The 24599-nt window shown below is 34.2% G+C and overlaps 1 protein-coding gene across 1 annotated transcript; it reads right to left on the bottom strand.

The window, feature by feature from the left end:
* Window positions 1-2382: 2382 nt before the first annotated feature.
* On the bottom strand, window positions 2383-23777 carry LOC126886171 (uncharacterized). The gene is made up of 4 exons (XM_050653023.1): window positions 23500-23777; window positions 23030-23145; window positions 21022-22971; window positions 2383-2706 (listed from the first exon to the last, which is right to left on the bottom strand). The coding sequence occupies exons 2-4, from the start codon at window positions 23117-23119 to the stop codon at window positions 2383-2385; spliced, it is 2364 nt and encodes a 787-aa protein (XP_050508980.1). The 5' UTR covers window positions 23120-23145; window positions 23500-23777.
* Window positions 23778-24599: the final 822 nt, after the last annotated feature.

Genomic DNA, 24599 nt, shown 5'->3' on the forward strand with positions numbered 1-24599 from the left:
CGTCCTAGATACCTCACCGCCTCAGGTGATATCTGATCCAGACCGGTGGACCTTCGCGTCTTAACAGCGCCCACCTCGTCTCTCCGTACTCAATGCCATCTGCCAGGCGGGAAAGAGCTCTCGTGTTACCTAGAGCTTCTTATCCATAGGCATTTCATACGACATGGCGATCCTGTATCCCTGACTCCAGATGTCATCATCCAGTTTTTCACATAATTCTCTGCAGTGCCTTCTTTTTTCTGTACGAATTTTCCTGTAGAGTTCCCTCTTCCGTACGCGGTACTCCTACTCAATCTCCTCGATGACCTCAGGATCGACTCAGCATTCTGTTAACATCTTGGAGACCCATTCTGCTTCCCTCCATCGCTTCTTTAATTAACCTCTCCATGTTTTTGACCGTCGGTGTTTGACCCTGCATCATGCTCACTCTCCATTTGATCAGCTCCTCGTATATTTTTCAATCATTTCCATCGCCGCATCCGCCCCTGACGTACCAGACGCACGGACCGCGTTAGTCGTCCCCTCCCCGACTATCGAGAAACCGATATACTGATGCTCCGTTCCGGTGTCGTCTGGCAAAACGTTCCAGCCTCTTGCTTTCGTCGCTATTCCTTGTGTCGCCATAGTCACGTCGATGTACTAACCCGTACCTCTCCTAACAAACGTAGGCTCCAGACCTGTGTTTAGTACTGCCAGATCCAGAGTACCCACTCAGTCGGTCAGTTCATGCAGCGACTGTCGGTGATAGGAGATCCCCACTCCTCTGATTTTGCATTTTATCTCCCAGCACTACGCATTCTCCTCCTGTGTTCCCAACTTCCTGCATGATTTCGTCCATCTTCCCCTCGTAATCACCCACTCTTATGTTCGGAGAAGCATAACAGCAGACCAGCTGCATCCTCTCCATCCGGACGATCACGTATCCTCCTTTCGGTTTAATTTCATGCACTCGCAGCTTTTTATTGTAGATTCGTACAGCGGCCCTCCCGGTCGTATCCAAAAACTATCCTCTTTTCTTAGCCGCTGTAGGGTTTGGCTTTGCCGTCACCAGCACGTCGATATTCTTTTCTAGTGAACCGCGAGATCATGTGCTAATCTAGCCGTTCCCACGTTCTTTGAAAGTACTCTCAGCTTTCGGATCTTGTTTACTGTGTTCGCCATTTCTTAGACTCGGACTTCTTTCGCGATCTCTTTCATACTATTTCCACTCGCGCGCTCTTCCTGGGACTAGTCCTTAGTGGTCCCTACTTTCAACCAGTTGGTTGAACTTTGGACATCTTCTTGAGTTCGCCACATGCCCGGTCACATCGCAGTTGAGACATCTGATTGTTTCTCCCTTGCATTCTGACGCCCCTCTTTGCCGCATCGGAAGCAACATCCTCTTCTGTTCTGCCCTCTACAGTGCCATTGCTTGTGTCCAAAGGCTAGGCATCTCAAGCATCTCGGTATTTCTCTCCTTGCTTCTATGAATCGACAGGAGGCATACTCTACCTTTATTCTTCTCATTCTTAGGATTTTTTCGGCTGTGTCTTCATCCACATCCACCACGGCATTCATCATATCTCTTACTCCGCTCCGTGTCTCGGTCCAGGTGTTTACGATGTCACATGCCCGCTCTTTACCTGCTGCTTCTTCTGTGGCCTTTTGGATCACCTCCTCCGTTGTGTTGGGTGGGATGTCCTGCACCAAGATTCTTTTCTTTACGACGCCCCCTTTTGCCACTGCTCTTGACACGCATGTGCTACCAGAGAGGAGTTCCTTCACTTCCTCCGATATTTAGCTTCCTCCGCCCAACTCCAGTGATATTCCTTGGTTTCTGGTCTGTCTGATCCTTTTTATGTCGATGGTTTTTCTTCTTGTGAGGTTATTTTTCACTTTTGTCATTAGGTCTGCAAATGATTTTTCCTTGTTTTTGCTAATGAGTACTACTCCACTTTGTTCTCTGGGCTTGGTGTTAATGTTTGCCCACCCTCTTCTTGAATTTTTTTGCATATGAGCGTGATCGTCACACCCCTTTCTCTTGCAGCTCACTCCAGGATTCTCCTCGATGTCTCAACTCCTAGTGATGTTGGCATGTGGATTCCCACTCTTTATCTTCCTAGCTCATTCAGCTTCTGTACCAGTTTCCTGCACGTCTTGAGGAACTTCACCGACTCGAGTTCTTCCTTTTTGTTTGGGAGAAGTTTGAATCCATATTTCTCCTTGTCAATCCACGTTCCATCTATATGAGCAGACATCGTCACTCTCACAGTTCCCAGGCCGCCATCCTCATCCACCTCCGCTGGAACGCCTGGTAGGTCAGGAAACATTCCTTTCACCATTTCCGTGGCTTTGTTGTCCTCGTCGTTGTTGGTAACAAATAATGCCACGTCTGCTGCTATTTCACTCTGATATTTCCTCGTACTCGGATATTGCCATTTTTTTCGTGATGGCATTCACCCTTCTTTTAATGGCTTCTGGGTTCTCTAGGTCCACTTGAACACCCATTGTCGCCATCTTATTTCCTTTCAAGGGCTCCATGTTGGTCTGCACACCTCTAGATGTCGTGCAAACAGACTTCTTTGGAACCTCTTCTTTCTTCTTGCTTTCTTCCTCTTCCTCGGTATAATCGAACAACCGATTTCTCAGGTTGTCGACCTCCTGCTTTATGATAACCTTTGTATTTGTCACCTCAACGATGAGTTTTTCAAGGGCCGCTACACTATCCTGGAAGCGTTCCAACTTTGAGCTTGTATTGCAGTTTGGTGTTTACTCTTCTTCTCAGATTAGTTAAGTACATACATGCGCAAGAATGTAGATTTCAAAAATCTGATGGTTTGAGTGGGGCGTAAGGCAAATGTGAGTCACAAAGTTTCACAAAAAAGCGAATATTTTGCGAAATGAAGGTCAGATCGAAAAACTAAGAAATACACAATATTTTTTTTTAAATCTATCGCATGTCACCAAACACGGTAGTGGCGGCCGTAGCGAAGTGGCTATGTTACTGGCTTGTCAAGCTAGAGGGCCCGTGTTCGAATCCTGGCACTGAAAAATTTTTCAATATCTAATTTAACTGAGCAGCCACCGTGCTTCGGAGGGCACGTAAAGCCGTCGGTCCCGGCTACGTAAGTAGTCGTGTTAAGTCATATTAAGGGCGCTTGTGCGACCTGAAAACCCTAACACTAGACCTTAGCCAGAAGGTTACACGAACTTTACTTTTTACCAAACACGGCCTCCCACGTAGGTGGGGTGGGGGGTTGCTTTAAAATCTTGAATAGTGGCCATTTTCGAGACATTTTTTCGTATTATGGTTAGTTGGCGCTATAATCGGAAAAAACAATTATTGTTGGAAATGGAAAATTTAATTATAAAATGGAAAGTCCCCACTTTATCGAAAACTTAACTTAACTATTTTTGGTTTAGGACCTACTCTTCAAACCCATTAGGTCCCCATAACGCTAGAATAACTGCAAATTTAGCATACTTTCCTCCCCTACTATAAAAATAGTATGTCTGAAAGGATGAATAAATATTATTATTACTATAGTTGGATCTTTCTTTAATTGTTGTTTGGTAATGAATAGATGGGTTGAATTAAATTTCTTATATGGAAGCATGCGTAACTTAAACATAAATTATTGATCTTAGTGCTATGTTTGGTGATAAATTTACCATATACAGGGTGTAACAAAAATGCAGGTCATAAATTAAATAACATATTCTGGGCCCAAAAATAGTTCGATTGAACCTAACTTACCTTAGCACAAATGTGCACATAATAGTACATATATTATTCAACGAGCATGTAATGACAGTTATTACTCACGATGATGAAGTTTGCGACAGGAGCCGTAGGTGAGTGTCGTAATTCATCGGAGTGAGTAATATCCATTAGATGCTAGTAGAATTGTATACTTTTTCTACGACCTTTTTTATTTGGATTAGTAGAAAAATATAATTATCAACTACTAACATTATTTAAAATCAAGGGATTTTATCTTTCCTAAGAAAACATATTTTATATAACTTTGGAAAAACTGTCATAATTACCTTTCTTGAGCTTATGAAACAGTAAACAGTTGTCATTAGTGTCATGGTATATAATGGCGGTGACTTTTAAAAATAAGACATATTATTATTTTAAGGCAATTACGTGAAAAAGAAATTTTGCTCCCAATAAAATCTATTGTACAATCAACAGTAAGTGAAACAGAATTTATTGATATAAATTTCATATCCGAAAACCCTTTTACGGAATTAGTAACCATTGTTTATATTTACCTTTTAATTACGTCAATCTTAAAATGTGAAATGTTGAAATTTAAACGTAAAAAATATACTGATGCATTGTTACAGTTAAAAACCGTTTAAGCATTTTTCAAAGTTAATTGTTGATGTAAATAATTGCAATGATTATTTTATTAAATAAACAAGTTTAAGTAATTATATTTGCTAATAATATGTTTAAAAGTGCCATGCACCACTTGAATCTAACTTCAACCCGTGAGTAATGACCCGTGAGTAACTTCAGCCAGTGAGTAATGAACTATTATTCACGGGTAAAGTATTAATAAAGTAAAGTGTTATTATCTATTCAAAAATAGTGAATAATGAGCATATTATTAAACGGTCGTAGAAAATTAGTATATTATTCAACGAGCTTGTAATGATGGCTATTACTTACGATGATGAAGTTTGCGACACGAGACATAGGTGAGTATCGTAATTCATCAGAGTAATAACCATTACATGCGAGTAGAATACTATACTTTTTCTACGGCCTTTTTTATTTTAATTAGTAAATAATATAATTATCAACTACTCGAGATTTAAAATATAATCATTTACAAAAATTCCTAAACGCTGTTTACCCCCAATAAGTGGCTAAATAATTGGTTGCCTACTATTAATAAATTCTTATGTATTATAAAAAATACAACAAGAAATAGTCAATCCAAGTTCTATTCGTTTCCGAAAATTTATAAGCATAAATTTGTAAATACTCTCAATGAATCTAATAAATAGGAAATGGCTATTATCGGTGGATGTATTTCATTAAAGTTATAATGTATATTTACATTTAACTATAATATAATATAATGATTTAACTATATAAAATATGTTGTAACATATTTTTAACACTATATGATTTAAAAAATGAACACAATATTAGTGAATTCCAACTAACACAAACAAAATGCGCTAATGTCACTGTCACTAAAATAAATTAATGATAAACGTCAAAATTTTTAGTAAACAAGATATAAACGTAAAAAATATACTGACATTTACAGTTAAAATTCCTTTAAAAATTTTTCGAAGGTAATTATTGATATAAATTATAATTTAATAATTATTATTTTATTAAATAAACAAGTTTAAGAATTTTTTTTTGCCGTTTATATACCAATAATATTAAAAGTGGCATGCACCACTTGAATCTAACTTCAGCTCGTGAGCAATGACTCGTGAGTAACTTCAGCCCGTGAGTAATGAAATACTACTCACGGGTAAAGTAATCGGTGCTATTCTCTATTAAAAAATAGAGAATAATGTGCATGTTATTAAACGGTCGCAGAAATAAGTTACAACCCTCTGAAGTTACAAAATTAAAATCGATTTTTTTCAATATATCGATAACTATTAAAAAATTTTTATTGAAAATGGTCATTGTAACACAAAAGAAAGACTTCTGTTGGAGAGAATGTAAATAGAGTGATAAACTTCAACTGAAATAGAAAACGAAAAACAGATTAACGTAGCTAATGGAACAAACAAATGAAGGGAGTCTGGCTAGTAAGAGATGCAAGGACACTCTCCACTTGACACTCAAGGATGGATACGGCCAATTTGCATGCCTGTCAAAGACGGTAGCTCAAAGTAGATAGTGATGATGACTAAGAATGGAAATATTAAGATAATAACACTGTACTGAAAATGAATAAAGATGAATAATTGCTAATGCAGAATAAATTGAATAAAAACAGACAAATCATGGGCGTCAGGAAATGATCTTTCATCACTTTCCCAGGGCCTCGATTTTTGACCCTTCGCTTCGTTATCGAACGTATTCGTTTCGTATACTAAACAGATACGAAGCGAATAGGTTCCATAACGAAGCGAAGGGTCAAAAATCGAGGCCCCAGGTATCTTACACTGCTGTATAATATATTAAGTCAGTAAATGTAAACATAAAGGAATAAAAATAATGAATGATATACCAAAAATAAACAAAATTTATTAAATATAACTACTTATATTTTCACAATCTCTGAGTTACAAAATGAATATTACGTGACTCTAAAATGACAAAAGTGATGTGGTTACAATATTAAAAAATATAATGTAATGTAACAATAATGTTACATGCTACATGTTACAAAATTAAAATACCTCTTACTTACACATAGGGTACAACTCACATGAGACTACCTTTACCAAATGATTATAGTACGCCTGCTACATTCAACTAAATTAAAAACCGACAAATATGAATATATTAATATAAATAAGCAGGCACAAGCCTGACTACAATAAAATGAATTAAGCAAAATGAATGTTAAATAAATTGAAGTGAAGATAAATATACAAACGACTTGAATTGGCCGAATAAATGAAGATAAGCAAATGAACACCAAAATATCTGGGAGAAAAACAATTCATATTACAAACTATATTTACATAATGAAATGAAATCAACAAAATTAACAACAAAATACAATAATACCTTTTTGGCAGATACGCCGAGCTCAACGAAGAGCACCGCAGGATTATACATGAGTTTGGGAACTTACTAAACTTATATATATATATTAAAAAAAACCAAATAAATTCAAGCTAAATCTTAACAATTATAATTACTAAACATAGTGCATTAAACCAAAATGTCTGTGATGTGAAACACCATATACAGAAAGGTACTGTCACCAAAACTCACTGTTCCCAAACAAACCCAAATAACTCATAAAAAGTCCGCTGCTGCATCCTAAAATGAGCACCAGGATGTTGCCAAACCATGCCTTCTGATAGTCCAGGTGCAAAGACGAAAATGGAGCTGGAACGCTCCAAAAACTTGTTCCCCCAAGTGACTATTGGTTGGAACTGGTTGCCTCTCGGTGTTGTGAGGTGTTTTTTTAAGTTTTCACATGAGTGGCATTCTTTGGCTCCTTCTAAACACTACTAAAAAATTGAGTGAACCACATTTCGAACTTCCAATAATTTAACTGAAACGAGGTATTGTTAACCTCCAAACTTGACCTAAATTTGCCACATGTCACTCAAAAGTTCCAACCAAAAGTAAAGTCCGATCTTTCCGTCTGTCACAAGGACGACCTCAGAATACGAAGTAATATTAAGCGATACCAACCCAAGAAACTAACACGTAGTTTTAAGTGTGTTTAGGTATGACGTCATTAAAATAAATATTTGAAAATATTACTCCGATTTGGACGGTAATTTTATAACAAACGTCATTAAAATTAATGGAAAATAATGAAAAAATAATTAACGATTTCAAAAATACTTGAATAACGGGACGCACCGTTACAACATGTGCCATTCTTATGGTAGGAGCACGTTATAAAAAAATAACAGTGAAATTTGTAAACCCCATTAAAATTTTATGGGGGTTTGTTCCCTTAAACCCCCCAAACTTTTGTGCACGTTCCAAATAAGTTATTATTGTGGTACCATTAGTTAAACACATGTTTTTAAAACTTTTTTGCCTCTTAGTATTTTTATCGTATGTTCAAAAGTAACTTCATTTGTGTTGGTATTATTATATTAGGGGCTTGGATAAACTTTTAAAATTCAATTATAAATACATTTCATCTTCTACACTTTCTAAGAATTCCACCACTAATTTGTCATTAAATACTTCCAACAATGTCTTGTTTATTAATATACCTGCCTTTTCTCAGAACATATTTCTGAACTCCAGCTTTCCTCAATTTTTAGACAAGAAACGTCAGAACCATCTTAAAACCCTTAAATCCATCAAAAATAAAGTCAAATCTAATAAGCTAATAATAAGTAAGACAGACAAAGGCAATTGTTTGGTTATTCTAGACCAAACTCTCTATATTGACAAAGTCACTACTTTTCTTTCTGATATAATAATTTCTTGTCACTTCCAGAAGATCCTTCCAAGAAATTCATTAACAAACTCAAAGATAACCTCGAACCGTTTGCCGAATTTGTTTTCTGAACAATTTGCACATGACTATAAAATACCCAGTAATCCCCTAACACCAAGACTGTATGGTTTACCTAAGATACATAAAGAGGGAATCCCCATTCATCCAGTTGTTAGCTTCATAAACACTCCTCTTTCCATTCTTTCAAAATTTATACTCAATCTTATTAACAACATGACGAACTTCACCCCTCGATTCTCAGTCAAAAACACAAGTCATCTTGTCAACAATCTCCAACAAATCCAGCTTCGCCCAAACATTACCATGCTTTCATTTGATGTTAGCAATATTTTTACTTTAATCCCAAAACAAGAAACTATTAATCTGGTACACTCTCTTCTAAGAGCATTTGGGGATATTGCAAATATTATCAAAAGATTAGTAGATAACATCCAAATTTCTTATAAAGTATTCCAACAACTTAGGACAATTTCTATCCAATTCCAAAGATAGTATCAACTACATGAATCGTAGTGGTGTTTATAGACTACCATGTTCTGACTGTGATGTTACTTACATAGGAAGAACTTGTAGATCACTTGCTTCTCGCTCTCTTGAACACACCAAAAGAGAGAACACCTCTACCTTTTCTCAACATCTTAAACATAAAAATCATACTTTGAATGTCCCAGATGATGTCTCTCTACTTCAGAACATTCCACAGAATGACTTCTTAAAAGTGGACTTTTACGAGGATATGACAGCCCTGGCATTAAGGCTATCTTCTCCCGGTGAGGGTGGTTATCCCTTATCCGAGGGGTGGAATAATTGATACGCTTTTACTTGTTGAGTTGTTTTATTTACACTCGCATGGGCATAAGCTGGTAGCACCGCACCCAAAGAACATCTCGTGAAGAAAGAGACACTATCTTTAATGTGGAAATATTACGTCTGATCACCAAAATAGAATGACGAATGTCTAATATAATAATAAGAATTCCCTTGTTATAGTTTTGCTGTTTATATATTTAGAATTGCCTATTCAGCATCGACCATGAAAAGTGTTTATAATTGACTCTGCAATTATTAGTGAATCGTGATCTAGGATAACAATATTTACATAATCGAATGAAGGTTGTAATATTGTTATGATGACATAAATAACTGAAAGTAATTATCGTAGATAATTACAGGGTGTTTTAAGATATATCTACTGAGTACAGATGAATTCTTGTACACCTTCCCTTTTTAGGAATTTTCCGACTACGGGGAGGGAACTTTTCAAGTCGTGCTACCAACCCATACTGTGTTGTAATCAATACAAAAAAATTTATTTTATATACAAACTTCCTAAGCCTACGCAAATACATAAATAATATAAAATGTTCGTTTAACAACATTGTTTCGTAACACTTGTCACTCACTGTGTTTTCGGAGTGTAAGCATATAATCTATTCTTATGTATTTCCCTGATTTTATTGTTTTCTATTCTGATTTTACAATTAACGTTATTTACTTCTGTTATCGTGAAAGGACCTACATAAAGACTATGACTATCAAACTTACCATTCTCTTCCGTTTTTACCAGGACTAGGTCTCCTATTTTAAAGTGTTGTGATGTTGTTTTGGGCTTATTTTCTTCTTGCCGCTCTTTTTTGTCTTCCTTGCTTTCATTGCTTCTAGTGAGTTGACCTATCGTGTTTACGTATTCTGTGTCCTCTGGTTCCGAAGAAGTGTCCGATATCACGTCTTCTTTGACATGTGTTCTATTCGGTTTGTTAACTTGACATTCATGGCATTGTTTAACGTATTTTCTTACGTCTTTTTCCAAATTTTTCCATCTAAATCTTGCTTTTAGCTTCTTTATTAGTCTATTTTTCTTTAAGTGTCCTCCGAACATCGGGTGATTATGGTATTCTTCTATTAATCTGTGTTTTTCTTTGTCATCTTTTATTGTTTCTGGTACTTCACATATGTATATTTCTATATTCTTCAATTTTTTATTTCCTTCTTTAATAAATTCATCAATTGTGCACATTTTAAAAATAATATCATTTACGTATATTTTTACTTTACGTACTGCATTCTCTACCGCCAGCTTATCAAGCTGTACCAACGCTTGGTTTAAATCGAAACGATTCAATCCTGTGGCTATGCTTTTGCTGCATTTTATTTTGTTTTTGGCCCTAATGCTCAGTCTTGGTGAGATTAGTTCTGCTCCAAAGGACAAAATTGGTAGTCTATGCGCCTCTAAATTATTTAGTACCTTCCTTACTGTCTGTTTGGTGGCTTGTGGCTGTAGTGCGAGTTCACTTTCAGCCTTTGTTTGTTTTGCTTCTTTCTCCTTTTCTTTTGCTTGAGCTCTTGTTATAGCTAGTATATGGGCGTTGTCTATGTATAGGTTTTTTAGTTGATGCAATGTTATTCTTGAAAGGCTGTCTGCGTAGTTACTTTTCCCTGTTATATACTCTATGTCGAAGTCATATTCTTCTAGGTCTAATCTGATCCTCGTGAGTTTTGAGGTTGGTTCTTTCATTGCAAATAGGTGTGTCAAAGGTTTATGGTCTGTTTTTACTTTGAATGTTGGTGCTCCATATAGATAACATTTAAAATAATTAATTCCCCAATGAATCGCTAGTAATTCCTTAACGATTATAGGTTTATTACATTCTCCTTTACTAAAACTTCTTGATGCATATGCTATAGGTAGGTCAATTCCGTTGTAATCTTGACTTAGGATTGCTGAACAACTCTCATTGGATGCGTCTGTTGTTAAGATAAACTGTTTGTTGAAATCAGGATATTTTAAAATTGGTGGTTTCGTCAGAGATGCTTTAAGCTTTTTGAATGCTTTTTCACACTCCTCGGTCCACGAAAATTCTACTCATTTCCTCGATAATTTGTTGAGTGGTCTGCATATTTCCGCAAAATTTTTAATAAAACGTCTGTAATAGTTGCAAAATGCTACAAATCTCTTTGTTTTCTCCGCTGTCTGAGGTGTCGGATATTGTTCAATTGCTGCATACTTCGCTTTGTCTGGTGATACTCCCTCTTGAGAAAGATCATGTCCTAAATATGTTACTTCCCTTCTAAAGAATTGACATTTTCCTGGGTTAAGTTTCAAATTGAATTTTCGACATGTCTCGAATGTCTTTTTCAGGTTGTCTAAGTGATGTTTTTCGGATATTCCAATTACTACGATATCGTCCATGTAAAGAAATGCTTTGTCTGGTGTTAATCCTGAAAATGCTATTGACATCATTCTTGAAAAGCTATTTGGGCTTACATTTAATCCAAAAGGTAATCTGGTAAATTGAAATGCTCCATTTTCTGTGCTGAACGATGTGTATTTTCTCGATGATTTTTCTAATGGTATCTGGTGAAAGCCTGACATTAAGTCTATAACTGAAAACCATTTTGCTCTTCCTAGTTGATCTAATATCGAATCTATTCTTGGTAATGGAAATTTGTCTGTAACTATCTTCTTGTTCAGTTGTCTAAAATCTATGCATAATCTCCATGCTTTTCCTCCATCTATAGCTTTTTTCGGTACCAGTACTACTGGGCTGTTGTACTCGGATGTAGATGGTTCTATGATTCCTTGGTCTCTTAGGTTTTGTACTTGTCGATTTAATTCCTCTGTTTGCGCATGAGGTGTCCTATAATTCTTGATATATACCGGAGTTTGGTCTTTAACTCTTAGTTTTTGTTCGTAGAAATTGTTACAGGTTAACATATCATGCCTTAGGGCGAATATGTCTGAATATTCCTCGCATAACGATACTAAGTTGTCTCGTATGTATTCTGGTATGTCTAATTTCAGTGATTCTCGTAATTCTTTTTTTCTGTCCTTGCTGTCGTTGACTAGCCTATATATATTGAATAGTTTAATATCCAACGTCCTGATTGTGCTTGCGTCTACATTTACTGTTTCGTACGTTGTGTTCAAAATTTTGATGTATGGATTATTACTTGAAATAATTGCTCTTGCTATGAATATTCCTGGTTGTATTTCTTGCTGTTCCACTATCCTGTCTTTCTTTAACGTTTGAAAAATTTTTACGATTCTGTAAATTTCACATCTAGGCGGTATTATTATGGTGTCATTGTCTATATTATCCAGAATTTTCGTACTAATGTAACAATCGTTGTCCTCTTTAATGTGCATTTTAAGGTTTGCGTAATCTAGTATACATTGAAAGTTAGAAATAAAGTCTCTCCCAATGATTCCGTCTGTTGGAATTGGAAAGTTAGGTTCTACCAATTGAAAGATGTGTTCGAATCGAGTTCCTTTTACTTCGAGTGTTGTCTCAACTTCTCCCATTGTTTGCAACTCTCCTTTAGTGACTCCTTTTATTTTCGCCTTTGTGTTTGGTTTCACCTGTTCCTTCATAAAATCTTGTGAACATTTTAGTATTGAAATGTCAGCTCCTGTGTCTATGATAAAAGTGCTTGTGTTTTCAAGTATTCCTGTTTTCATTCGTACAAAGTTCGTTAGGTTTAGGTCGAAGTTGTAAATGTTATATTTTATTTCTCCCTGTGTGCTTCCAACTTCTTGTTCATTCAAAACCCCAACTGCTGGTTTTCTTGCTCTTCTTGACTGTCCTTTATTTCTAGTAACCTTACGTTCCTGTTACGTCCGCCTCTCTGGTTTCCTCTGTATGTTTGATTGTTAAATTGTCTGTATCCTCTGTTCGAATAATTTCGTTGATTGTCCGTTGCTTCTCCTTCGTTCCGTTGTCCGAAGTTATTTCTTCTTCCTCTGTCATATTTGTTATGGTATCCTCTTCTGTATTGCTGCTGTCCTCTCCTATTCTCGTAGTTTGTCCTATAATTTAAGACTCTTCCTTGTGCATTTTCTTCAGTCGTATCGATCGACAAAAATTTAGATACTACTTCCTGCGGTGATGTAAAGTTACCTGCTTCCAGTATTAGCTTAGCTTTCTCTGCATTAGCGTTTCGTTTCATTGTTGTTACTACTGCTTCCGTCGTATATTTCTTTGCTAAGTCAAGTGGCATTCCTTCCGCTATGTATGCTACTTTTAATTGTTCTGCTAACTTTTCCACTTCAGATACGTACACTGCTGCATCTCTATGCCCTTGCCTTTTTTTGGCTAATTTGGCTATTAAATTCTTCGGATTATCACCTTTTAATTCTTTCTTTAGTGCTTCAGCTATCCGTGGAATCGTATCTTCTGTGGTTATTAGGTTCCTAGCCTTATTGGTGAGTCGCGTTTTTATTAGCGTTACAGCTGTGTCTTCATGACCTTCTGCCAATTTTCCAAGTAGTTCTAATGCGTCTAAAAATGGTTGTAATTTCCCTGCGCTTCCATCGAACTCGTTGGGCAATATCTTGCTTGGGATATTCAAAAATTCATTGATTGTCAAAGCCATGTTTAATATTGTTATATCTTGTTTTATGTCACCTTTTTCCTCTTTTATTCCGTCGTTAATTATTTCTTCTTCTATTTCCTCATCGCTTTGTTCCTCTTCAACTTCCTTGTCGATTGGTTGATGTATTGAACTTGGAACCACTGTTCTCACATTTACTGCTTGAAATGATCGTATAACTTTGTCTCTGAGTTTTCCAAAATATTTGTTGCACGATTCCCTTTGTTTGTCCGAAAGTGCTTCCCAGTTTTTCCTAGTCAATTGCGTGAACTTGTTATAAGCTTTAATTAGCTGTGTCGTCACTTCTTCCTTTATGTCCTTAGATTTCGGAACTTTTTTCTTTAAGACTCTTCTGCTTTGCCTGTCTATTTCTTGTGCAATTTCCTCAACTATTTTGACAAAATCTTCCCAAGTAACTTTGTTGCTACTCATTTATACATAATTTTTTTCTTTTTTCCAGCTTCTGCACTTCTTAGCGAAAATATAAATTCGATAGTCTTACGGTGTATATAGATATGTAGTATATAGATATATAGTAAAAAATATGGAGATAAAATAATACGTCAATATATGGTAAAAATATGTAAAAATTGCAGTGGTAATAAAAAATTCAAAAATAAATAACGTTATATTAATATAACCCTTGTAAATAAGTAGTTAGAATAATAATTTAAATGTATTATGCCTATAGCGTATATTTTTTATATATCGTATATTTATTTTGATAGATATATTTACGATAGCAAATATTAAAATCATAAAAAATTGCAAAAATGTACTAAAAATCAGTAGTCAAATAATAAATGAATAAAAGTCAGCAAGGATAAAGTATACGTTGATAAATATGTAAAAAAATCATATAAAATTGTATCATTGCGTCCTATAATAACTTAATATGAGGGTAAAAAAAAATCTTTGTATATTGATAAATATTGGTAATAGAATAGAATAATTAAGTAAAAATAGGTAAACTTGAAACATATATTAATGTAATTAAGGTAGCACATAATGTTTATACTTTATACTTTATATTAATCAGGAAATACCATAAAAATAGCTAATATGGACTTACCACTTTTACACGTCTTTGTTCGTATCACAAGTCCTCGCTGCACGTTCCATAGCATTGTCCATTTTCCATTGTCCCACGATGTTCCATCTACATACTATTCCCTTTTCAGCTCCGCGTCGGCCTGATGTCTCCATCCATTTTACATACCACACTGTTGTCTAAGGTGGTCTAGGTGCCTGAACATTGACGTGTTTTCTCATTTCTCGTTCTAGACTGCTAGGTCTGAGTTCTCGCCTGGTCTTGGATCGCCATATGACAGCCCTGGCATTAAGGCTATCTTCTCCCGGTGAGGGTGGTTATCCCTTATCCGAGGGGTGGAATAATTGATACGCTTTTACTTGTTGAGTTGTTTTATTTACACTCGCATGAGCATAAGCTGGTAGCACCGCACCCAAAGAACATCTCGTGAAGAAAGAGACACTATCTTTAATGTGGAAATATTACGTCTGATCACCAAAATAGAATGACGAATGTCTAATATAATAATAAGAATTCCCTTGTTATAGTTTTGCTGTTTATATATTTAGAAATGCCTATTCAGCATCGACCATGAAAAGTGTTTATAATTGACTCTGCAATTATTAGTGAATCGTGATCTAGGATAACACTATTTATATAATCGAATGAAGGTTGTAATATTGTTATGATGACATAAATAACTGAAAGTAATTATCGTAGATAATTACAGGGTGTTTTTAAGATATATCTACTGAGTACAGATGAATTCTTGTACAAGGACCTAGAAATAATCAAAGAAAAATAAAAAAGTCCGAACTGTGTCAACCGCCATGTTTAGTTCAATCGGAACTTCCAACCACTCCATCGACAACTATTTTCTTAACACATTTTTCACCCCCCCCCCCCTTTTCCTGCTTCGTTCAGATGTTCACATTCACACTTATAATTGATTTGGTACAATCCACAATAATCTTCTTTTCATCTTCACCCATCAAACCATTTTCATCTATCCATAACATACATATAAATTACAAATATCATCATCCACGCATATCCACATTATCTAAATTTTCATCTATATACAACCCACCCTCATAATTCTACATATGACTATTCTCACCCCATCTATTCAATCTGCCATTATTAACACATAACACTCATCTATATTAAAACCAAATCAAAAAGTCTTATTTTTTTTCTGGGTCCCGTTCATGTTCCATTCTCATTAATTTCCTCATAGACATCTCATACTTATCCTCTCCTCCCCATACTGTCAACTTCATCTTATGACGTTTTGGTTTTAATCCCTTAGGCATCCGGGCAGCCTGCAGGGCCCTTAGGAATTATTCGCCTAAGTCTGAGCTTGTGTTTTCTTAATGATATATCCCCCTAGATTATTTACGACATTTTTACACTTCAGTCACCCCTACTGTGACCTCTTTTTAAACTTACACAAATTCCAACAGCTACCAATAAGTTAAATAAATTCGATAACTTTAAATCAACACAAAATTGCTTTTTTAAATCTTGGGTCTATTGACAATAAGATTTGATTACTGATTTTAGTTTTCGAATAAAAATTTGTGTAATGTGGTTTGCCTACCACCTTCATTGACAATAAACGTGAATACATTTTTATAACTACAACATCTAGTTTATTTTATTTTAATTGATTATTTATCACAGTGGACTGGGTTTTGTTATATTTCTTAATTTAACAGGCTGCATTTGAATAGTATTCAAATATGACGTTAAATTAGTAGGAAGTCACTTCTGTCATGTCATCGTTCAGGAGTCCCCATCCATTTCATCGTCACTTGCTACCATACTGTCATCATGTAAACAAGTCGAATCAGAGCTCAGATGGTACCTAGAGCGTATTACATAGAATATTTTAAGCATCCATGCTTAAGTTCGCATTTTTCATCGATGTTTCCTTGACGGATTACATTTAAAGGGTTTTTACCCACATATTTTTGTAATATTTTATTTTGGTGGTTAGCATGTTAGATCACGTGAGTATAACCTACAACTTTTCTTAACCGGAGTCAAAATTTTAAAATCTTTGCATTATTTTATTAGGTTATATTCTTTTTAGGTAAGCACTGATGATGATTGGTCAACCAATCGAGAACTAGTTCTGTGATATAGCCCTTTTTAGGGATTTTAAATATATACCTTTTATAAAGGATTTTATTGGTTTTTTCGTATTATATGGTATACAGCCAACTAGAGGAAAACTTTTTCCTTGTGGATTAATAAAATAAAGGTTCTAGTACAAATTTGAAATTAACGTACATTATATTGAAATATTAAAATTAATATTATTTCTACATTTTTAGATTAAAATTTACAAGCGCATTAACAGTTACATTGGGTAAAACTAATAATAACTTTATTGAATTTAAAATCTATTTTGAAAATGTTATCTAGTAAAAAAATGCAAAAGTTGGATATGTGAGAAAAAATCTCTCGCTCGACGATTGATAGGCCTGGATCCCGCGTACCAAAAAAGTTGATTAATAACAAGCTGACAATTTGTTAATAGCTTAACGGTGTCTATAGTTTAATTCAATAAGCCATGCAGGGCATGTAAACAACGATCAATTTAACAGATAATTGTTAAAGATGTTCCAAATGAGTCTACTCGTTCCGATATGCAACAGTATAATTATGACACTTTATTATTTTTTTCTTTTCTCAACTATTAGTGTTTATTGCATAGTAAATAAATTATTGTAATCACTGAATATATAGTAAGTGACAAAATAATTCGATTTAGAAAATTAATGAATAGCTCATGCGTACATGCAAGTAACAGTTCTTCAAGAATTTTAAAAACTAACCGAAAGGTCCATCTTTATTTTGTTACTGCCGACATCGTCGGCAACTTATACAGGTTCGGACAAGATTTAGGTAGGTATAATATTTCGGTATTGAAATTTTGTAATTTGAATCGATTTGTTAGTTAGATTAGTTAGATTATTATACAAAATTATACTAAAGCCGATATGGAGTTATGGTATAGAGTTATGGGGCTGCAGCAAACCGAGCAACACTAAAATATTGCAAACTTTTCAATCAAACTCGCTGCGGATGATAGCGAATGCACCATGGTACGTTTCCAATATAACTATCCATAATGATCTTGGGATACCATTCATCGAAGATGCTATTAAACTACAGGCAAACAAAGCCCAAGAAAGAAATTCCGCCCATGAAAGTCAAACTATTCAACAGCTCTACCAGCCGCCACTTGTGGGAAGAAGACTGTAAATGACATGGCCAGAGGACCTAACTGATTATGTGTATTGGAGAACCATCGATGGATGGTGCCCAAAGCATGCCAGGATTCAAGACTTTGCTACTATTTGCTAAATACTATGTGTTGTAATTAGAGTAGATTGTAAATTTGCACCTAATAAAATGATAAAAAAATATTTGTTAGTAAATTTTTAGTCGTCTTTATGGTTAAAGGACAATTATGTTTATGCTGTTAATGTTGAATTAGCAATTATTTGTTGTGCGATTTAAAACTACTTAAGTACAGTGCGTCCATAAAGTGACGCATAAATTCATTATTTTGTAAACAGGCGACTTTACCGAAAAATCCCAAAACAGGTCGATTTTTATTTTTAAATGACGATTTTTTGACATATACATGCATCTGGGCGTGATGACGTTATCGATGATTTTTTTAAATGAGAATAGGGATCATGTAATGGCTCATTTGAAAGGGTATTTAATTCTCTATTCAGCAATATCAACATCAACATAATTATTTATACAGGTTGTCCAATTTTTTTTTAATTAAATTAATTGACACAAAAATATGAATGTATGTAATTTGTTTAATTCTAAATACATGTTACAGCTGTCAGAAAACATAAAAATGTTTTATTTAAAAAATAGGAATTGATTTTCGCTTAAACGAAATGTTCAAATTTCCAAGAGGCAGGTGGGTGGAAGCAATATTTATTTGTCAAATAAACATGTTTTGCCTATTTTCTGACAATAGTAAAACGTATTTTGAATTAAATAAATTACATACATTCTTCTTCTTGCCTCAATTAATTTAATTTAATAATTTTTTTGAACACCCTGTATAAATAATTATGTTAATGTTTATACTAATAAATAGAGAATTAATAACCTTTCAAATGAGCTATCACGTTCCCTATTCTTATTTAAAAAAATCACCGATTACGTCATCAAGTCTAGATGGATGACGTCACTAGTATGATATATATGCCAACAAAATTGTAATTTAAAAATAAAAATCGACCTGTTTCGGGATTTTTCGTTAAAGTCGCCGGTTTACGAAACAATGAATTTATGCGTTACTTTATAGACGCACTGTATACATTTTTATCTGTATAACGACCGTATCTACATGTGATTGTAAACAGTAATCACATATTTCAATAACAGTTATTGAAACCAAAAATGTCGTCCACTGATTCTGCTGATGAATTGGTTGAAAATACATGGAGTCCTCCTCGTGAACGAAGTAAAAGAAGCCCTCTTAGTGTTGAAGTCATTTTAATCATAATATAGAAATCATTTTTAATGTGAAAGACAATAAGAACATCCCGGGTTATGGTTGAAGATATTGTGAAAAAGTGGCCAATAAAGTTGGAGTTTGTAATAGAAGTGTGTTTACGGAGACAACAGTAGTACAAACAACTAAGTATATCAAAAATTAAAAATAAAACGTATATTTTTTGTACATAAAATTGTTGACAAAAAAATTAAGTCTTGGTTTTCTCGCCCTGTATAATATGGTTCCTATTATCGGATATCAACTAAAACAATCAGGTTCTTTGTCGAGCACTTTTGCAAAATTAAAATATAAATTTCGTATTTTATAAGATAATATATATTCTAACTAAACAAAAAGATAATCCTAAATGCTACCCTGTTCCTAAAAAGCGGGGGAAATTGTGACCCCAGCGTATGTTTTTCTTTAATAAATTCAAAAGTATTTTCAATATTTAACTCATTATTTTTTTATTTGACTTTAATATCATTCTAGATATCCTCATATTTTGAAATAAAAAAAAATTCCCTATACTTTACGAATAAAAAATGTATTCTGAAGTTGATATTTAGTAAAATACCGTATATTATGTGTAATACCAAGTAGTTTTACGCTAATGACGTATAATTTGCAAAGTAACAAGACACTTACTCAACATACACACTACACATGACACTAATACTCATGTTGGGACTGGCTGAATGACATAAAGTCCATGCCATAAAAAATATAAAAAAAAATGTAGTAATGAAACAAAGACTTACTCACAATCATTTTAAGTAAGTAAGTCTTTGTTTCATTACTACATTTAATATGGACACACATCGCTCCCTTAGTATTAAAAGGGCACATCTCGAAAATCGTTACTTTTGGGAAAACGAGATTAAAGATTAAGCAACTTCATCGTTTTCATTTACTCACCTATAACATTTTTATTTGAAAAGATAGATAAATAAAAATCTAGGTATACAATTTACAGTATTTGTACTCTATAATGGATAATCGAAATATTACAAAAAAAATAATTTAATTAAAAAAAAAACGTTTCAAAGAATCTCTTCCAAGATAGGCCCCTCTCCCACTAAATTTCTTTAAATTTTGAAGACATCTTACGAATTAAGCCTTTTAATGATTAAATATACACTATTTTTTAAGTTACAAATCTAAATATGGCTGTGTAATAATAATGTTTAACTACTTTCAATGATAAAAGTGCCTCTTGTAAAGGAATTAATAAAACATTAAATCGTAAAAGATTAACAAAAAATAACTTTATTCTCAAAAACCAAAAAGTAGTAGGCATGTAGCATACAAATCCAATAACAAAAACTATAACACTCTTTTTGGGACAGTCATATAAAAAAACCAGAATTGTCTTAACGTTTATAATGTAACACAAAACTAAAATAGTTCTCACAAAAAATTACTGAATTTACTAGACAAAAAAATTAACAAATTTTCTCAACATAAAATCATTCTTCTTTTGTGCGAGCGCTTAAGATCTATCATATTCATTTTTTACAATCAGTCGTGTTTGAATAGAATAGAATAGCTAACGACTGGAATAGTAGCTAAAGAACTATGAAATATAAAATAGCCAGCAGGTTTAAGTTTTAAGTAATAGTCATAAATCATTTCAAAAATAAAACAAAGTATTAAAAATTACAATTAGAAAACAGTTACATTAATATATTATTATAGTAACAGGCATGATAAGGGTCAATAAGTCTCTTAGAAATTAATTCTTTGAGATCCTGTTTCTTATTTAAACTTAACTCAAATGGCGCACTATAAACTGTTTTGATAGATATTTCTTTATTATCCAACATTTTCTTTCTTTTGTTTCTAACATTTATTTGTTTAAACGCGTCTTTGTATGATGTCTTATATTGAAAAAAGAATGGGTTTCCTTTCGTAAATTTCATAACTTTGATGTGATTCCATACGATGGTATTCTTCTCTTCATCAACGTTGAAATTATATCCCCACTTGACTTGTAAATCTTTCAAGTCGTAAAAGAAATCATGATTCAAAGTATGAACGATAAAAGGTTTCCCCGTTTTCCTAGCTCTCTGAATTGCGGTGGTGTATTGAAGTGGTGTTAAGATTGGACCAGCTTTTAAATCTCTTGATATTTGTTTCTGTATCAGCATGTGTACATTGTCGGCTTCATTTTGCGTATGACCTTTTATAAGGAATTTGTGAGTTATACCCTTTAAGTTTTTTATAGTAGTGACTGCAAACATGTATAAAGAAGCTATGTATTTATTTTTGTTTTGACCACAACAATTATCTGTTACAAATGTTACGTTAACTTCATGTTCACCTGCATCCTCACAAACCTTCTTTAAAAAGTCTAAAACGCAACTTCCAATCTCCACTGCACCTCTTTTTCCTTGGGTCTCATCCCAGAAATAGCAATGCACGTCACCATAGCCTTTAAAATCGTCTTCATTCTCTGGTAATTTATTTAACACAGTCAAAGTAAAGTTGTAGCTATTCAATTTGGATTTATAATAAAACGATGATGTTTCTCCATTGGGACTTTGCATTATCGCTTGAACATCGTAGCAAACGCATAAATTATATTTGTCAAGAGTCATTCTATCATTCTTTTTTTCGGCTCGGCTTAATTCCTTTTCTTCTAGGTGAGTATCATATTTGACTTTGAGAGCAAGCCTCTGATCAGCAGAAGAGTTGTTATACTGTAAACAAAGATCGCATTGATCTTTCTTGGGTTGAAAAAAACCCAAATTAAAATGGGTAGTAAAAATCTCATAAAACAAATGAAACTTTTCAGAATCTCGGGAATTATTCTTCTGTTTTTCTTGAAAGTCTCTAAACAAGTCAGTAATACTTTTCGATCCACTTATGAACTCTCTTGAGGTCGACGCTCTTAAATAATGCGATTCAATTCGTGGTATTAGATTGATAAATCTAATGATATCTTCTTTCAGATTGTCATCCACGCGTCTATGACTATTATGTTTGCCTCTTCTATCTTCTTCAACAGAATTGCAATTGTTAGTCTTATATCTTACTGTGCGAATCATTTTACTTGTTATTCCCAACGTATTGATAAAAAATGTTTTGCAGACTCTGATTTTGGCGTTATCATCGTACAAGTAGAAAGCAGCATTTGGTGCTCTGGGATGTTGAGCGTTTGAATACTTATATTTAGGTTCAACTAAAGCCATTCTTGCTTTTATAAACATAAGCTGTAATTGCAAATCTCCTAGTGCCCAAAAACATTTGAAATGTTGAAGTCTTTTAGCCTCATCAAAATTTTCGCTGCATTTCAATCTGCATTTCTGATTGCATGGACTCTTCATTTGACGCGCAGGAACAACGTTTCTAGTCTTAGTAGAAATGTATTGTTCTCCTGCATTTCGTTTTATCTTTTGGTTATTTTGCTTCCATTTAGTAGGATCAGCTTTACGTTTCTTCGATCTCCTGGGCGATGTTGCAACTACTTCAGAAGTACCATCATCAGAGGAACTTGAAGATGAGCTTGGCGAACGTTTTCTACCTTGATGTTCATTATAAGTGGGATCATTGTCACTAATATCAGCATCACTCTCTTCTGAATTCATTGGCGATATACGGTAATGTACAGCTGGAGTTCGTGGTGTTAAAATTACGGATTCTAGTATTGAAGGTGAAGTAGTTCTAGATGATAAAGACTGAGGCTGGGCTTCAATTTCTTTACCTTTTAAGATATGGGAAACAAATCGTCCTTGTTCCAGTGAACAACATCGAGAGGAAGAGCTGCTGCTAGAAGATGACGAACTGCTACTGTTGACGCTAGAAGACGAACTGGAACTACTAGATGACGATCTCGACGAACGTTTTGATGTTGAACTTAAAGGGATGTTCTCTTTTTCTTCATTGCTGACCTAAAAATGCAAAATAATATGTAAGTAGTTTATACATGTTAGTAAATTATAAACTTACGTTTGGGTCCTTATCGCAACTGTTTTCCCATTCATCAGGTAGATGTGAAACATTAAGAAGGTTCATAATTCTTCGCGATCGTGATGACATATTTCTTCAATTTTTTTGCAATGTATCTGTAAGAGGTTAAGATATGGTTACCCTCTTATTTAATACTTGTTAGTACATAAAATAATAACAATAATTAAGGCCTTAGTACCAAAAAACTTTGTAGTTTATGGACACAACTAAGAAACTCGTTGAATTATTTTAGTATTACAAGGATTTAACTTTCAATGATATTGTAAATCAAACAGATATTTTTGTAATAACACGAATCCTTTAGATATAGTTCCAAAAATCATACAATAGTTTTAGTAATATAAAGAACTCTTTTTAAATAAACCCATAAATTTTCGGAAGTTTTAGAAATATACAGCATTTAATCTTAATGTGCCTTTATAAAACAAAAAATATAAAACAACACGTACCTCAAGTTTTGTAATAGAAGGGCTCAACTCGTAATGAGAGCGCTCACTAACACACCTGCTTCGACAGACATCGGCACCTTACTGAATGGGTCTATCTCGCGGGAAGATGTGTTGGCGGAGAGGGGAGTACGAAAGGGTCACATTATATCGGGACTTGCTTTATATTCTCCGTTTTCAATTTCTGTCAAGGCCAAGTTGTAGTACTAGTAGTTTTGTGCCCATTTATGCCAAAAACTCAGAAACGCTAATTTTCGAGATGTGCCCTTTTAATACTAAGGGTGCGACATATGCAACCCATTCAATATTTCAATATAAAAAAAAACTTTATTTTTTTGTCAATTGTCATTTTTGACATTTTTGACCTGGGGTCATTTCCCCCCCCCCTTGGTCATCCGTGTAACAAAAAAAAGGTTGGTCATCGTAAGGTTAACAAATTTTCAGCTTGCTACTAATCAACTTTTTTTTGGTACGCGGGATCCAGATCTATGACGTGACAGCCAACCTAGCGACCAATGCCGTGTTAAGTATCTCTTACGCAGGGATGGGCAATGTCGATAATGTCATGTCGACAATCATGTCGATGTCGAGTGATTTAAAGTTGTTGCCAATGTCGACAATGTCGAGTATGTCGACAATTAGCAAACGATCAGAATGACGTTCCGTGCGCACTAATTTGAAATTTTAGGTTAATCTGGCTGCGCTGACTTATTGAAAAAGTATGCATTAATGTTTCAACAAGTTGCAAAGAGACCAAATAATCTCAAACTTTTGAAACTTTTAACCTCACTATTAACTTGCGATTGTCAAATTCATAGGATATTCCATAATTGTTTGATTGCAGGTTTTTCAAGTGTAAATGAATTTTAAATAGATTCATATAGAGACAATTTATTATGTGCAAACCTCATGATAGAGTAATGCAATGTAATGAATCTAAAATATTACCATATAGATGCAAAACCAGAAAAACCAGCAAAACAAATTTTCATAGATTTTTAATTTTCTATCGTTACTCGTAAACTCGTAACATTTACAGAAAGGTTTAAAAAAATTAAAAAGAAACGTAAACCTAAACGTCAGTAAACGAGGTAAGATTCAAA

This window comes from Diabrotica virgifera, chromosome 6 (genome assembly GCF_917563875.1).
Source record: "Diabrotica virgifera virgifera chromosome 6, PGI_DIABVI_V3a".
NCBI lineage: Eukaryota > Metazoa > Arthropoda > Insecta > Coleoptera > Chrysomelidae > Diabrotica > Diabrotica virgifera.

What these genes read in the sequence shown, in the direction of transcription:
- LOC126886171 (XM_050653023.1), bottom strand. Translation starts at nt 23,119, where the DNA reads ATGTCATCACGATCGCGAAGAATTATGAACCTTCTTAATGTTTCACAT. An exon ending in GTTGCGATAAGGACCCAAAC is followed by an intron (nt 22,972 to 23,029) that starts GTAAGTTTATAA and finishes TTGCATTTTTAG; the next exon opens with GTCAGCAATGAAGAAAAAGA. An exon ending in ATGAAGAGAAGAATACCATC is followed by an intron (nt 2,707 to 21,021) that starts GTATGGAATCAC and finishes GAACGCTTCCAG; the next exon opens with GATAGTGTAGCGGCCCTTGA.